At 37.0% G+C, this 15931-nt stretch overlaps 1 protein-coding gene across 7 annotated transcripts in view; it reads left to right on the top strand.

The window, feature by feature from the left end:
• The window catches only part of CTNNA1 (catenin alpha 1), a 301788-nt gene that overhangs the window by 266222 nt on the left and 19635 nt on the right, over positions 1-15931 (top strand). For all 7 annotated transcript variants that reach the window (XM_025040779.1, XM_015598072.2, XM_025040777.1 and 4 more), the window contains exon 10: positions 6860-6952. In XM_025040779.1, coding sequence (XP_024896547.1) covers positions 6860-6952 — 93 coding nt within the window. The remainder of the gene's footprint in view (positions 1-6859; positions 6953-15931) is intronic.

The raw sequence follows: 15931 nt of genomic DNA, 5'->3' as shown, positions 1-15931 counted from the left end.
ATGTGCAGTAAAATGGCCTTGAAGAAGGCTCTGTAAGGAACATTTGAATTAAACACTGACCTTTTATACACTCTACCTGTGACATCTGGGTATTTTCTCAGTGCCTTTGTATAATACTGTAGGCTGAAATTCTTGCAAATAGCAAATTAAGTGAAGCTTAAACTTTTTAGGACTGTAGGATGTTTGCATGAAAGCAGTTACATGTTCTTGGGGAGAATATTGACCTCGAATTTTAGAAGAGTTTTCTAAGCATATTGAGCTTGGTCTTCTCACATTTGCAAAGGTCTGTGAGTTCAAATTAATGAGGCTTTGTGAGACAAAAGTCTTCCATGTACTATTTTAACACCTTACCCCCTAAAAAGCATTTTTGTCTTAACCACCTAGTCAAATTTTGGGATGGTCAAGTGAAGGCAGTGGATGAATCTTGTTTTCAAGGAGCATCAATATTCTTTTCTCTTAGAACATTGGTAGGAATTGATTAAGGAAGCACTCTGCCCAGCCTCAGTCCTGCTCCAGAGAAGAGTGTAGCCCTATTTTTTCATCGTAGAGCAGATAGACTAATGTTTAGACAGGCACTGGCACCCTTTCTAGCTTTACTGATAGATTATTCAAATAGTTAGATAGAAATAGAGAACTTTTAAAGTGGTACATAGGATACCATGTGTAAGTAGAAATGATTACAGTAGATTTGTAGATCATCATCTGAGTGGTGATCTACAAATGAAAGCCTTTTAAAATATATCAAATAACCAAGTCGTTTAAAATAGTTTATGACGTTTTAGTAAATTCACTATTTGTAATCCTGTAGTTAGAGATGCTTATATTTATATCCTGCCTCTTCCTAAAATTAGATTTGACATGGCTTATTTTGAACAAAAACATAAAATAAGGTGGATTAGAAAATCAGAACCTAGAAAAAGAGTACTGGACAATTATGAACTATAAATAGAGTCCTCAACATTTTAATATATGACAGATTCCACATGATTTTTTTTTTCCTTGTAAGTTCTCTCTGAAAAGGCAAGGTCATACCATTTCAGTTGCCACTGAATTGAGATCCAGACAGCTACGATCTGATGAGGGGCCTATCCAGCATGTAGCCTTCAGCATCCCAATGACAATATTAGGAGGACAGGGCTGAGTCATGTGCTTTCTCCTGATCATCCCAGTATAGCTTTCTCCTTTTTTAAAAAAATAATGTTCAACCTTTGTTTCTTTATGTTTTAGATGTATCCTGTAAAGAGTATATGTTCAGTTATTACTCGGTTTAGCAGGGGCTTTTAAATTAGAGTTGCGTATGTACACATTCATTATTGTTATGACGTGTGGATTTATTTTTATCATTGCATTTTGTTTTCTCCTTAACTCTCTGCTTCTATCCCTCTTTCTCTCCTTCCTCTTTTGGATTGATCGAGTCTTCCCACCTCCTTCCTTAAATCATACACACTGTTTTATTAGTAGTAACTCTGGATATTTACGCATGCATGTTTAACTCAGGTTAAGGTTAATCAGTATGTTTTTCTTTTTCTGAAACAATATAAGAATCTTAAAATGTTTTGACTTCAGTCATCTCCAACTTAAATACTGTCCAATATTTTGGTTCTCTTTAATTTTTAGCCCCATAAATTAGACACTGTTGGTATTGCTTTGTTCATTTTTTCCAACTTTGCATAAATTTTATCTGGTACCATATTTTCATTGCTTCCCACTTCTTGCATATTAAACCTTTCTTCTGGGATTACTTCCTTTCTTTTTGAAGCATATTCATTCATTAGAAACTCCTTTAGTCAGGAGAGGGAAGATCTGTCTGAAGTAAATGCTCTTGGGTTGTTTCTGTTTTAGTTTTGTTTTGGATTTTTCTTAATGTCTTTATTGTGCTCTAATTCTTAAAAAAAAAAATTTCATTTTATATATAGCCCTAGGATGGATAATCCCCTTGCCCCCTTCCCCTTTTCATTTAAAATAGTATTTCTGGTTTTCATCTTTGCTGTTGAGAAGTCAGCAGTCAATCTTACTGAGCTTTCTTTATAGGCAATTTGTACTTTTTTTCTTAATTGTTCTAAAACTTCACTTCATTGTGTTGGGATATGGGTTTCTTTTATTTACCCTGCTTAGAATTTGTCTTCCCAAATCTAAATTTTATTTTTTATTGACCCTGAAAATTTTTTAGCTATTAACTCTTTTAGTATTGGCACTTATTCCATTCTCTCTCTTTGAAATTTTTCATAGTTGAATAGTAGGCCTTCTAAATCTTTCTTACATGTCTCTTAATTTTTTCATAGTTTCCATAGCATAAAAATTTCTTGGTTTTTCTGAATAATTTCTTCAGTTTGACTTTACAGGTTAGTAATTTTCAGCAGTGTTTAGTCAAGATTATTTTAAGTTTCTAGGAGTGGTAGAAGTTCTTACTTTTCTCTTGAAGTTCTTATTTTGATCTTTCTCAAATCTGCTGAGTCATTTTTGATTGTTTTTCTTTATAATTTATATGCTTTATTTTATTTCTATTAGCATAAACATTTTTTTAATATTCAATTTTTGGTCATTTAAGTATCTACAGTCATTATGGATCTCATTACACTGTTCCTTTGCTTACTCTTGCTCACAATGGCTTATTTCCTTGTGTACTTCCTGCATTTTTTATTGTGAGTTCTCACATTCTGGCATTTTGCATATGGGAAGTCTTTGAGACCTGGGATAAGATTACCTTCCATCAGAGAAAATTTCCATTTATGTTTGTCCTCTGCCGGTTGCTTAGGGATACCATTAACACATGACTTCCTAAACCTAAAAGTTTGGGGAACAATATAAATAATTTAATTTCTGTATTGAAACCCCTGTGGAGGGCCAGCTTTTGGTTAGAATTTGGGAAAGGGCAGACTTCTTTTTTCCTCCTCGAGTGAATACTTAGAGCTTACATGGGCAAGTATCCTACTATTTTCCTCTTCATGGAAACTTTAATTCACTCTGTCAAGGATGTTGCCTTTGGCTGTCCCAGCTCTGTGCAGAGCCTTTGATTCGCGGTGAAAGTCATGACATTGGCCTATTAAAAACCCACGTTCTGATCACAGAATGTACATACCCCATTCTCTTACTCCTATCCCCACCCCAACTAAACACTTTTTCAGTGCTTGCTTACTTCTCTGAATCTCTGCTTTATCATTTCTAGCCTCTGATAATTTCCTTTCTTACCTACTTAGCCTCACTTTCTTTAAAAAACAACAACATAGCATTATTGAGGTATAATTTACATAACACAAAATTTATCTACTTTAAGTATACAATTTAGTGATTTTTACTAAATTTACATAACTATGCAGCCATTACCACAATTCAGTGTGGAACTTTTCTATCACCCATGAATACTTCATTTTTTGGTAAGATATCTTGTTCCTCCTGATAAGATAGCCAAGCACCCTTCCCTAGAAATTAGAAAGATGGAGGCTTAACCTCTGTTTCATCATCATTTCTGTGGGTTTGGGAGTAATTATTAGAAATTTCTTGAGAGCTTTTGAAATTCATATGACATGCACTTGGGACTTTTTACTTGATAAATGACAAGTTTGGAAAAGTTGAATTACTGCTATTTTGGACTTTCTAAGAGTTCAGACTCAGTCATTTTTAAGGAAGAAAACTCAGGTGGTAGCTTGACTCAAAGCCACATGGCAAATTGTGTAGGTTTTGATCTTCAGCCTTATAGCCTGCTACTTAGGTCGAGTTGTCACTTAGATTTGAAAGCTGCCTTTTTCACAGTTATTCTCACTTGTTTCATTCTCATAAAACAGGTCTAAGTTGTTATGAGAGCTGGTCATTAATTTATTATCGAGAATAAAAACCTTTTCTTGTCTTCCTGCAGAGATTCAAGAGTAGGGGACAGTGGAGCACCTCAGCCAAATATAAAAGCAGAAGCAGTTTCCAAAGGCAGTTGGAACAATTTTTGTGTGACTTAAACCAATTTGAACTTTATTTAGAGTCATCAGCACATGTATAATAGAGGAAAAATAGACATCATGGGATGTTTTTCTACTACAGACCTTTGTTTCATAAATTTTATTTAAGTAAAAAAAATCTAGTGTGGAGTAAAGGTAGAACTTTTCTAAATGTCTGCAAAGTTGTCTTTGCTGTCATGCACAGATGTCATATTTGTTGATCTGACGCAGCCTGGCTGTAACAGTCTTCTCCACACCACAGATTGTTACTGGGCTACCCCTTTAACTAGCAAATGCTCAGAACTTTATTTATTTTTTTTAATTAGGGAGTTGTAAGTTTTCTGAAATGTGTTGCTCTTTAATAAGGTACAAACTTACATGGGTTAGGCAGAAGCAGTGCAAAAGAGACCATCATGATTTCAAAGCTAGTAGTCATAATGTTAGTCTTAGACCACATCCTGGATTAGCAGGAATCAGAGACATTGTAATAACAAGTTACTGTGTTAGCAAAGATGTAATAACTTATTCCAAGAGATACTGTTCATTGCTCTGCAGTCTCAGCTCCATCGGTTTCTCTGGAAGTTAGCTTCTCATGTGTTTTTAATTAGAATTTCAGAATCTTCTTCAGACTCAATATTAATTGTCATCTCAGATTCCTAGAGCCCCAGAAGGAGGCATTTAGGAAGCCCTTCCCCTAACCCGCAGCTTTCACTATAATTGATTCTAACACTAGTATATGAGGATAGCTACTCAGAGAGCTATGGTCAAGATGCTGCATTTGCACATTTGTCATCATTAGAAGTGAGTAGCCTTGTCCCTGGAGGGTAAATTGAAGCTCATTCATGTGGAAAAGACTGTCAATGACAGGTGCTGGCTACCTCCTCCCAGGCCAGGCAGGGTGCTTTTGTAGAACATCACTGCTTTGCTAGTATATCAAAAATGTTTTCAAGTAATGTTTTAAAATAAAGAACAAATCTTCCATAACCTTTGTTTTGTTAGGATTTATATCAGGAAACAGGGAAGATGGTTTACAGAAGCCAGCCATTTCAGCCTCAGCCACATACCACTTTCATGTGTCTGATCTGTAGTAGATAATACTTTATACAATCTTTTGCTTCTTAATTTAAATATTTTTTCTGAGTTTTACAAATTCATAAAATTGGGAGAATATAAATTGAAATAAAATTATACTAGTAACTAGAGAGTGGAAGGCAGAAACACAGTGACAGATCTTCCTGAATCTAACATTTGGCTGGCCTCCTAAATGGAAGGAGTGGGACAGGGTAATGGGTACCCTCACCTTAGCACACTCACCTCACCAGGGATCTCTATTAGTCCTGAACTGCTGGTTCAGTGATCAACCTCACATATTATATTTGTTTTTCAAAATTCCTTCTTAAGGCAGTGAAGCAATAGAGAATTGTAGATTCATGAACACATCTAATTTAAGCTTTCTACTTCATTATAGCATTATTAAATGTACATTTGGGGGGTGTTTTTTTTTTTTTAAGTTTTATGTTCTATAAAATTTAGCTTAGGTCATATTTTGCAGTGATTTTTAAACAAATAGAAATCTACAATCAGCTCTTATTAGATTGTCATCATGAAGAGAAAAACGCCTCTTGGCTCGGGTCCAGTTGATACCAGAAAGTAGAGTTGTAATCTTCAGAGAGTATAAATGTTACTTCTTTATGTGATTTCGAAAGCCCCTAAACATTAAAGTTCTGATTAATTTTCAATTTTCTTAACATTTTATTTTTAAATAGCGTGTTCTTTCTTTCTCCTTGTTTAGGCATTGCAGGATTCTAATAGTTAGCAGTCTTACAGAAAGCCGATAACCCCTAACTGTAATGCAGCAAACAACCACAATAGTATATACTTTTCTTGTGCCTGTATGTGCTTAAGTTGGGTGGAGTGAAAATCAAAGGATATTGCCATTTTCCTTGTTTCCTCTGGCATTTAAGGTCCTAGTATAAGTGCCTCTGATATTCCACTGCCTATACCTCTATCATTCATAACTCAATTTGCAACTGGGGGAAAGATGTGTCTCAGAACCACGTATTCAGTTGGTCTATAGCATTGCTAATAGAATTGGCAAGCCTATTCATTTAGAAACTTGGACAAGTGATCACACAGCCCTAGCAGTCACTACAGAGCAACATTCTCAGCATAGCCAGAACTTCGACAGAGGAAGTATGACACAACTTGGAAAGATTATTTCTGGCCGCACGAACAGTGTCATTGAGATAGTTGGATGGGAAAGTAAAGATTTTAGTTCAAATGAAGCAGCATTGTTCAGAAAAGAGTCCAGCTCTCAGTGCTTTTGAGAACCCAGTTGAAGGACAGTTTTGCTCTTAATGATGGGACATCATCCCTGTTTTGTTTTCAATTTCTGATAAGGATGGCTTATCAGATTGATTTTGTCTTAATGCTATTTTTTTATTTGAAAAATAGCCATGTTCAAATAAAACTCATCTGTCAAAAGGGGATAGCAACTTAGAATTTCTATTTCCTTCCTTCAAGAACAGCTGCAAAGTATGTTTTTATTTGAGGATACCAATGGTTCTTTACTGGTACCCTTGGTTCCTTAGCTTTTCTCACATTATTGCCCTCACCAGGAGAACCTCTTTCTGAAATTACCTTTCAAGCATGTTAGAGCCCATGTAAAGCCTGTGACTTACAGGCCCTGAGATTTTTCACGGTTCTGCCACCAACTTACAATATGACCTGTGTTATGAGTCCTATAATTTCCTTAGCAAAAGCTAAAAAAATTTGTCCTTACAAGCAAGTAATCAGTCTGTGAAAAGTAAAACACCATTGGTCCTCTTGTCATTTATTCTGTGAGAGTCAGGGGTGGGGTAGCTCTATATTTGTTTTTCATTGCAGTCAGAGAAAAATCTTGAAAAATCTTTTTATGATGTTCTTCTTCCTAGGTTGCCAACTTAGCCTGTTCCATCTCAAACAATGAAGAAGGTGTAAAGCTTGTTCGAATGTCTGCAAGCCAGCTTGAAGCCCTCTGTCCTCAGGTAAAGTATGACCAGCAATGTTTAAGGTACCACTAAACTGGATTTTGATTAGAGTGGAGATGAGGTTTATTTGTTAGTTTTGTTTTTAGGATTTTGGGTAAAAGTCTTGGAGACAAAAGCACTGATGAAGCTTGGAGAAATTTACACTTCGGGTGACATTTTCTCAGGTCATCACATATTACTATTCTCTTGCCCTTCATTAAAAATGCATAGTGTCCTCCATGGCTGGCAAATGGAGGGTGGGTAGCGAACACACCGTTCAGTCTAGATCCTCCTTGAGAAAGGGCCATTGGCAACACCTGGCAGTCCTGGAATCACTATGAACCTAAAAGTATAATAGCTACCCACCTGCACACCATCTTAATGCTCAGTATTTGACTCTCATTTTTAATGGCATATTAGAAGACTGATGATGAGACTAAGCATCTGGGATACTGGAAAGACTGAAGCACATAGAAGAATGGTTGCTTTGTTAAGTGCCTAATGTGTTGCCTGCTTCCCATGAGGGGAACTGATCCTGTTTGTGTGGCCTAATGCTCCTTGCCACTCATGGGGATTTCTAAGCAGTGTAAATGCTGTTTCAGTGGAAGAGGTTGCCTCTCTAGGTTTCCAAGTAGAAAATGCTTATGGGTATACTCTGAAGATTTATATTTACCTCTCTCTAAATGGCTTGCCAGATGGCAGTGGCCACGAATAATGGGGCATAAAGCAAGGGAACCTGAGTGAAAGAATAGAGGTCACAGGAATGAAGTTTCTGTGTTGTCTGTAACCAACTTTAAAATATACTGTGACCAGTGCTTTGGCTCTTTCATGTAAGTAATTCCTGACACTCAAGGTAGGTGACCAAAATAAGTAAAGCCTGGTTACTAACGTGAGATCCTAACTGGTACACAGGTTAGTTACAGCATTTGTTCTGTTCTCAACCATGTGGATTGGTTTGCCAGTGAGAGTTGCTTCATCTAAATATTAGCATGATGGGCCAATTGTGAATTCATATTATGTGAAGGACATTTGCTCAGCTTTAATCCAGTCATGAAATCTGCTAGTTATTGCTAACTGTACAAATAATAAGCAGAATGGATTGAATCACCTCCAGAAAGATAATGGATGACCAAGGTGTACGAAATAAATTTCAAGCAGATTTCTAAAGATTTGGCATTATTTCCTCAAGTTTGCCATTTTTCCCTATCAGCACTTGGTTTTTAATGTCTTTGGTTCTCCATTTAGTTTTGAAATGCTTGAAAAGTGACAATGCTTTCACACATCGGCTGAAACAGATGGTAACATGGAGCTGATCACACCTACCAAGAGTATTTATATAAATGATCTTAAAGCCTAGGGAAAAAAAATCACCTGGAGAATCTAGTAGATCCTTATAAAAGTGACAATTTGCATAAATCACTTGTGGCCGGGCCATGTCGCACAGGTTTGAGTTTGCCATCAGAAAGCATTCTTTTTCTCTCTTCTCTGTAGTTTCATTTTTCCTACTAGAACAGACCTCAAGGGGAGTGGGCTTAGACAGACAGTGCCCAGTCCACACTTGGCATTGGGGGTATGTCCTAAATAAAAAGGTGTTTCTCCGGGTATGATTATTTGCCCAGATTCTCACATAGGCGCATTCCTACCCTTGCTCACAAAAAGGGCCAGGCAGGTTCAGTGATGGCAAATACAATAGCCACTTGTAGGCGTGATAATGACATTATGTGCATTACCATGTGTTATTTCTAGATGCGGCAGTTATGACTCCACTCCAGCCCATTATTGTTAGGTCTTGTCATTATTTTTAAAGAGGAGTCAACAGTTCAGACTTTTCCGTCAAGTTTCAATTTTAAATGATTAGTAACAAATTTGAAGTTTGAAATTCTTTGAGAAGGGTAAATAAACCAGACTCTTCTGGGAGCTGCATCTGACCTACCCTGACCCGTGTGTTTCGTGCTCAAAGGACTTCTTCAGAGTAGTCGATGGCCATCTCTTTGAGGAGAGGAATTTGAGCAGAACCCTCTCCTGACTCTTCATCCTGATGTGGACACTGATCTTGGGCAAGGCAGAGAGTGTGGGGGAGGGTGTCCTACCACTAAGGTGTTCCCTTCTGCAGTCACTGGCTTGTTTGATAAACAGATTCTAGACAAATTAATTAACTAGGCTGGATAGTTCACCAGGAGTTTAAGGTAGTGTTTAATATGCTGTAGCATGTAGACAGACAGTTATTATATTAAAGTATATGTTTCTTTATTGTGAGGCTACATCTGTCCAAGTGTGGAATACAAGTTAGGTTTTTCCAGGCTGTTTTGTGCCTCACATCCAGGCTGCTGCATTCAGGCAGCCCTGGCTCCTCTGCTGGGGGTGCCCTTCTGTGCAGCTTCCCTGGGGGGCCCACTTGTAGCTTGCAGTGGGCTCCTAGGCCTCATTGTTCCTTTCTGGAGGGAGGAGGGGACAGATGGAGCCTCTAGAAGAGTTTTCTTCCTCATTTTTCAGTTCACCCAATACCAAAATTAACTTTCAGAAATGGGAAATTCTGTTCTAAAGTACTAACTTTTTAGTAGTCAAGTGACTTTAACTCCAAATATTTGTGATTAAAGTTGAGTTGAAGAAATAACCTGAAAGTGGCTTTATTTTGTTTCGGGGGCGGGGGACACTCACATTTTTTGATTTGTGTTTATCATGAGTAAGAAAGGAAGAGGTCAGTTCTTTCTCTGCTTGGCCTTCTGCTTTGTGGCTGCATTATATCTCACCCACTGTTCATCAGAAAGGGCATCTACCTCCATCCGAGCAGAGCCCCAGCTTTATACACTTTTACAAACATTTTAAGGGATGCTTGTGGATATACCTAATCTTAGTCCATGGTAGCTGCTTAAAATATTTCAGTTTTTCAATTCATTTGGTGCTGGCTGGGAGGAAAAAAGAAAAAAAAAAAAATGAAAAACCTTGCCAATAGCAGGTTTCTGACAATTTGAATCTTTAAAATTTGAGAAGGACATATTGGAGATGATCTCATTTAATATTTTATTTTTCTTAGTTGATTATGCAAGAATGAGTATTGTACATTTACGTTAATACAAATATGGCACTTTAATAACTTATATAGCCTGGTTTAAAGCATGGCCTTACTTGGAAATCTATACAAGGACGAATTATTTGAAGCCACTGCTTATCTCCATATTTTGGGTACTTTTTACTAACTAAATTGAGAAATAACTTAAAGTGTACATTCTTTCTTCTGTCTCCTTAGATTTATCTTCTGTATTGTTTTTTCTTCTATTGTGCTTGTGGAACACTGATCATTTTTATGGCCGATAGGCTCGATAGGCATCAAATAAGTACAAACTCAGACAGGTTTGGCTTGTAGGTGGTGAGAAAACATACAGCGTTTAAAAGGAGCATCTAAGACATACAGGCCAGGGTAGCCTGTGGCCTCAGCTCTCACTTACCTATTATTTCACAATCATAGGACCATCTACCTTTGAATGACCTCACTTTCCCACTTCTGATATTCTCTAATCTTTTCTTACAAAGCAGTTTCACAGAAGAGCTTGAAGGAGATGCTTCTAAAAGTTTCAGCATTTTTTATATCCCCCACTCCTCCCTGAACTCCCCGCCCCAGAGGCGTGCAGATAACAGGCCTCCAGAAGCACTGCAGTCTCCTTGTAAGGCTTGCATATTGATATTTGTTTTATTTTCTTTTCTTGTAAAGTTTGGTTTCCATATCATAAAAGTTGGAAAGTATTTTTTCCTCTTCTGTTTTCTTGAAAAGTCTGTATAATTGGTATGAGTCCTATTTTAAATGTTTGGGAGAATTTACCAATGGAGGCCATCTGGCCTGGAGTTTTCTTCATGGGAAGATTTTTAACAGTGGATTCATTAATAGATAGCAGGGTATTGAGATTAGCTGTTTATTCTTGAGTGAGTTTTGGTAATTTTATTTTATCAGTTGCTGCTCTGCCACTCTCTTCCTTCCACTTTGGGTTTAATTTGCCCTTTTTCTAGTTTCTAAAGTTAGAAGCTTTTAGATCATTGATTTAAGACCTTTTCTAATGAACAGTTAAACATTTAATGCTCTAAATTTCTCTCAAAGCACTGCTTTAGCTGCATCCCACAATTGTTGACATGTATGTTAAATAGTGTGCTCGGGATGCTAAGAAAGTCCTCATTGAGAAAGTGCTGTAGAAGCAGAGACTTGGAGGAGATGACAGAGCAAGTTGTACAGAATGTTTTGGGAGAGGGAACTCCAGGCAGAGGAAACAGCAAATGCAGAGGCTTTGAGGGAAGGGGGTCAGATATTAACAGGAGTTTGGGTGGTATAGCACCTTTTAGGGCCATAGTAAGGCCTTTGGCTTTTTACTTTGATTGACATAGGAAGCCATTAAAGAGGTTTGAGTAGGGAATTGACATGATGTAACTTAGGTTTTAACAAGGTCTCTCTGACTTCTGAGGTAGGATGGAAGCAGAGAGACCCCTAAGGAAATGTGGTAAGCAGGATAATGCCCTACCCACCAAGATGTTCATTTCCTAATCTCTGAAACCTGTGGATATGTTAACTTTGTATGGCAAATGAGACCTTGTAGAGGTAAACTAAGGTTCTTGAGATGGTTAGATTATCCAGACAGGTCCCCAGTTTAATCATAAAGGTCCTTATATGAGGGAGGCAGGAGTGTCAGAGTCAGAAGATGTGATCATGGAAGCAGGATCTGGAGTGATGTGGCCAAAAGCCAAGAAATGTGGGCAGCCTCTAGAAGTTGGAAAAGGCAAGAGTTGGATTCTTCCCTAGACACTCCAGAATGAACAGTTCTATTGGCACTCTGCTTTTAGATCTGTAAAACCCATTTTAGACTTCTGACCTCTAGAACTGTAAGATAATACATTTGTGTTTTAAGCACAATTATGTTTGTGGTAATATGTCACAGCAGCAATAGAAAACCAAATTAGAGGCTCTGGTACTCATCCAGACAAAAGTACAGTGGAATTTGTGAGCACTGGTTAGAATCTGTATATATTTTGAAGATAGAATTTATCGAAAGATAGTATGTGATGGGGAGGGGAAAGAGAATAGTCAGAGAAATTTCAAGTTTGAGCCTAAGTAGCTGGGAAGATGGAGTTGTCATTTATTTTGATAAAGAAAAGTGATTTGGCAGAAGAGATGAGCTCAGTTATGGACATGTTAATTTTGCAGTGTCTACTAGACATACAAGATGCAAAGTCAAGTTGAAGGAAGAGGTCTGGACAGGATGTATAAATATGAGATTTATTAGCACATACATGGTGCTGAAAGCCGTGAGCCTGGATGAGATCACCAATAAGTATACCTGGAGTAAAACAGTCTGGTAGCTAAAACTGGATTCTCTAACATTTAGAGTTGGGGAAAAGTAGATTGAGAAAGGGTTAAGACCAGAAGAACACATCAGAAGCTGATTCTGTCTTTGAAAGACAATTGAGAAAAGTGTTCGTAGCAAGGGCGATTATTCATGTCAAAGGGTTGTTGAATGTGAGCTGAGAATTGATTCTTGGATTGAGCAGCATATATAGAGGTATGGTCCGTGGCTCCATAGTATAGCGGTTAGCACGTCTGCATTACACACAAAAGGTCCGGGGTTCACGCCCCAGGTGGAGCCACGGACCATACCCCGGGGTGCTGGGCCCCCTGGGGGTGCCAGGCCCCAGGGGCGCACCACGGGCACCTGGGAGGAAACAACCCGCCTTCAGGGATCCAGTTCTTAAAAAGGGGAGACAGTAACATCCGAAGGTCAGGGGTGGAAGTAGCAGGGGTGGAATTAAAGGGGTGGGGGGAATAAAATGAAAAGAGGTAAGACAGAGTATGTGGCACAGATGCAGGTACAAGGGTAGACGTGGTGATAGAAATCTATAGACATTCTCTTTCAATTGAATTCACTTTCTCATTTAAATAAAATGCAGTGATAAGCTGAGAGTGAGGATGCTGGCAGAGGTGTTACAGGTTTGAGGCAGCAATATGAAACAATTTACTTAGAGCCCAGGCTTGAGAGGAAGGGATGGACTGGACTGAGGAAATGTCGCCACCTTACTGTTCCCAACACTGTGAGTCTATTCGAAGTTGAGTGATCAAGAATTTTAAAGCAAGACTCATTCAGCATGATTGTAGCAAGAAAGCATGAGTTTTATTTTGCACATGTTTATTTTGAAATATCCGAGACATCTGTGTAGAACTATTGGGTCTGTAGCTAGGGTGTGAGTTGGTGGCTAGAATTAATAGTTTAGGAAGATGCATGAGTAGTTGGCACATGGGTGGTATGTGAAATCATGAAACTAGATGAAATTGTTCACAGGTGGGAGGAGTCTAGGAAGAGGAGAGAAAGAATTGAACCTTGAGAAACTCCAACATTAGTGGAAGACAAGACAGCAAAGGAGACAGAGAAGAAATAGCCAGGATAGTGGAAATAAAACTAAGTATTTGACAAAATCTAACATCCAGGCCTGATAAAACACTTTGCATACTAGGAGTAGAGTTTCTTCAGCCTGAAAACATCATATCTAATAGTGAAACATGATACTCAAAGGTGAAAGGCTGAGTACTCTACCCCTATAATCAGAAACCAGACAAGAATGTCCTATTCAACATTGTACTAGAGATTTTAACAAGAGTAGCTTTTTAAAAGTTGATATTCATTGTGATAGAAGTGCCTAGTTTAGGGCTCTTTGCAAATTTAATGAACAAAAATATTAACTTACATTAGTTTACATTTCTTTGTGAGTACGTTTTCCCTCTAGTTGTTTTCCTAGTTGTTTGTGGTTCACTCTAGGTAAGCTATCCGTGTCTTTTCCTCATTTTCTGCTGGTATTTGAGTGTTCTCCTTACTGATTTACCTAACTGTATATACTTCATCTGTCATATGTACGTACTTAAATAGAGAAATAATATAGTCAAATTTATAAATTGACTTCTCCCATTGTTATTTGGAAATAGAATTCTCTAAGACATAAGAAATATTTATTTCTATTTCTATTTTTATTTTTGTTCAGTAAATGCATAAATATATTCTTCTAGTCTTGATATTTTTAAGTTAACTCGTCTATCTGGACACAGATTAGTACATAAATTTAAGTATAAAGTGAGGCTATAACTTAATTTTTCTCAAAATAGCCCATCACATGTAAAAATAATGTACCATTCACCACTGGTACGTGATGTCACTTTTATCGTATGCTGAGTTTTACTCTGATAGGATTTGTTTTTATTAGGCTATTCTGTTCTTACTTAGAACAGAATATATTTTAACTGTCTCTCTTCCTTACTCTTGCTCTCTGTCCCCAAGTTTTGTTTTTTTTTGGGGGGGTGGGGGGACTATTCTCAGCTATTTGTTGTTCCAGATTAATTTGTTAATAAACCATTCAGTCTTCCTATGCCTAAAAATGGAATGTATTTCTATTTATTCAGAATTTTTAAATGTACCTAAGGAAAGTTTAGTCACTTTTTGTTACTTCAGTTCTTTTTTAACAAATTTAATCTTACATATTTCCTATTAATTTGCCTAATGAATATCTGACACTCCCCTCATTTTATATTTTTTCTGGTATGTAGAAAAATTATTGATTTTTATATATTTATATTGTCTTTAGCTACCTTAATGAACTCTTATTCTAAGAGTTTTTTCAGTTAACTCACTTTAATATCCTAAACAAAGATCTTCTGCATTAGAAGGTATTTTTGCTATCTCCTTTCTAACAGCTTTTCCTATTTCCATTTCTTTTTTTTTTCATTAGCCAGAACGACCATTATGTTATTAACTAATAGTATCAACAGGTATTCCAAACAATAATATCTTGATTTCTAAGGTAAGTGATTCTAGAGTTTCACCACTAAGTGTCATCTTGGAAGATTATTTAAAGTAATATGTTAAGTATCTTTCTATTTTTAATTTACTAAAGGTCATCAGAAATGGGTATTTAATTTATCAAAGGTCCTTTATAAACAGCTTTATAATCAAAATGAGAAAATTAACCTTAAGCAAGGTACTGTTCCTCCATTATACTGTATGAGATAAGATATATTATAGAACAAAGAGAGCAATTTTCTCTTTGTAATGGAAAATTATCTTAGTATTTAAAACATATAATTAAGTCCCTGCCCGTGTTTACTTGGCTCTCTTTAGAAACATTTTCTTCAGCCAAATTTTTTACAAGGTCTGATTCATTGATACATTAGTGAATTAATGAGTTAATTAATGAAGTGAGTAGTCCACAATGGTGAACCATGTGGTAGAAATGAATGGCAAGAAGGAAAAGAGGCAAAGAACAAGCCTTCAAATGATGAAAATATGGGAGATAACACATAACACATGAGAAAGATAGGATATCTCTTCTTCCAAATAGTTTATTGTACAAACCCATATACTTTTGAAAGTAGTTGGATATTAATAATTAATAACTGGGACAGCCTAGTACCCCTGTGCCTGTGAATCAATAATTGGTAGTCTGTCACTTCCGATTGTTAGGAGGGAAGAAGAACAGTGCACCATTCTAGTGGGTCTAATTCTTCAGTTTTTTAACTGTAGTCTTTAGGGGCTAAATTGATGGCATCATTCTTGAATACCCTTCCAATATATTGGGAATTATACACATGACCCAAAGACATGTAATTCTTATATCACCTAAAAAAATGCCATCCCAAACTCCTACCGTCAGGTTTGTATGCTTCTGTGGTAACTATTTTTCTGCCTCCAGATCTCCACTCCATCACCACCAGTTTAGTTCCTTTTGTCTTTGCTTCCTGTCCAACTTGCATTATTATAAACACATTTATTTTTAATAACCCATAAGCACCTTGTACTAGAAATCTTAACTATTCTCTCAGCTCATTTTCATACTACTTTCATTTCTCTAAAGAATTTATACTAATGGACAATAGGCACATGAAAAGATGTGTAACATCATGAGCCATCATCAGGGAAATGCAAATCAAAACCACAATGAGATAGCACTTCATCCCCAGTAGGATGGCTATAATTATTT

Source organism: Pteropus alecto, unplaced genomic scaffold (genome assembly GCF_000325575.1).
Source record: "Pteropus alecto unplaced genomic scaffold, ASM32557v1 scaffold78, whole genome shotgun sequence".
Classification (NCBI taxonomy): Eukaryota; Metazoa; Chordata; class Mammalia; order Chiroptera; family Pteropodidae; genus Pteropus; species Pteropus alecto.
This window is presented reverse-complemented; position numbering and strand designations above follow the sequence as displayed.